The sequence below is a fragment of the Penaeus monodon genome, chromosome 31 (assembly GCF_015228065.2).
Source record: "Penaeus monodon isolate SGIC_2016 chromosome 31, NSTDA_Pmon_1, whole genome shotgun sequence".
NCBI classification, from domain to species: Eukaryota; Metazoa; Arthropoda; class Malacostraca; order Decapoda; family Penaeidae; genus Penaeus; species Penaeus monodon.
The window spans coordinates 31,549,899-31,550,502 of record NC_051416.1 but is presented as its reverse complement, the minus strand read 5'-3'; the positions used below and the strand labels follow the sequence as shown (position 1 = coordinate 31,550,502).

The following is a 604-nucleotide window of genomic DNA, read 5'->3' as shown; positions in this document are numbered from 1 at the left end:
TGAGAGGAGGAAGATAGAGAATACAGTTTGGTCGTGTTTGCAAACACCCAACTTACCGACAGAGGAGCCGGAGTGGGCGGTATGTCAGCGGAAACGGAGACCCAGTCCGTGGTGTTCGGGAGCGAGTAGTCCCCGAGGTCGAGCAGCGGGAAGCTTTCATCTTCCACAAAGTAGGAGACCGTCAGGGTATTCGACCCCACGTGCTTCGACCGCAAGTAAAAGGTCATGCTAACGCTGCCTCCTTCAGGCATGAGGATCTGAGGCGAGTGCAGTTCGTCACTGGAGGCCTGGTCCAGGACCGCAAAGCCGTCGCGCCAATCCGCGGGCAGGGACGAGCTCAGGCCGTCGCGGTCCGACCAGTGCCAACTCCTCCGCAGCGACGCCCATCCGTCCAAGTCGGCCTCGAAGTCGAACGTGATCTCCGTCGCTCGGGCCGTCGCTGCTGCAGCGGCCACGAGGAGGAGCACCGAGGCGGTGTTGCGGATCCGCGCCATGGCTTGCGTCTGGGCTGCCGCCTTTGCAACCTGCACGTTTTATAGGTACTTATCAATGCGGCGTGCGCGTTGCGATGCTAGTTATCTACCATTAGTTTTTTTTCCTTATG

General features: G+C 59.4%; 1 protein-coding gene across 4 annotated transcripts in view; it reads right to left on the bottom strand.

The window, feature by feature from the left end:
- LOC119593173 overlaps positions 1 to 523 on the bottom strand; it is a 20,792-nt gene extending 20,269 nt beyond the window's left edge. For all 4 annotated transcript variants that reach the window (XM_037942147.1, XM_037942148.1, XM_037942150.1 and 1 more), the window contains exon 1: positions 57 to 523. In XM_037942147.1, the coding sequence (XP_037798075.1) occupies positions 57 to 494 (438 nt within the window). In that variant the 5' untranslated portion in view covers positions 495 to 523. The remainder of the gene's footprint in view (positions 1 to 56) is intronic.
- Between the last annotated feature and the right edge of the window lie 81 nt (positions 524 to 604).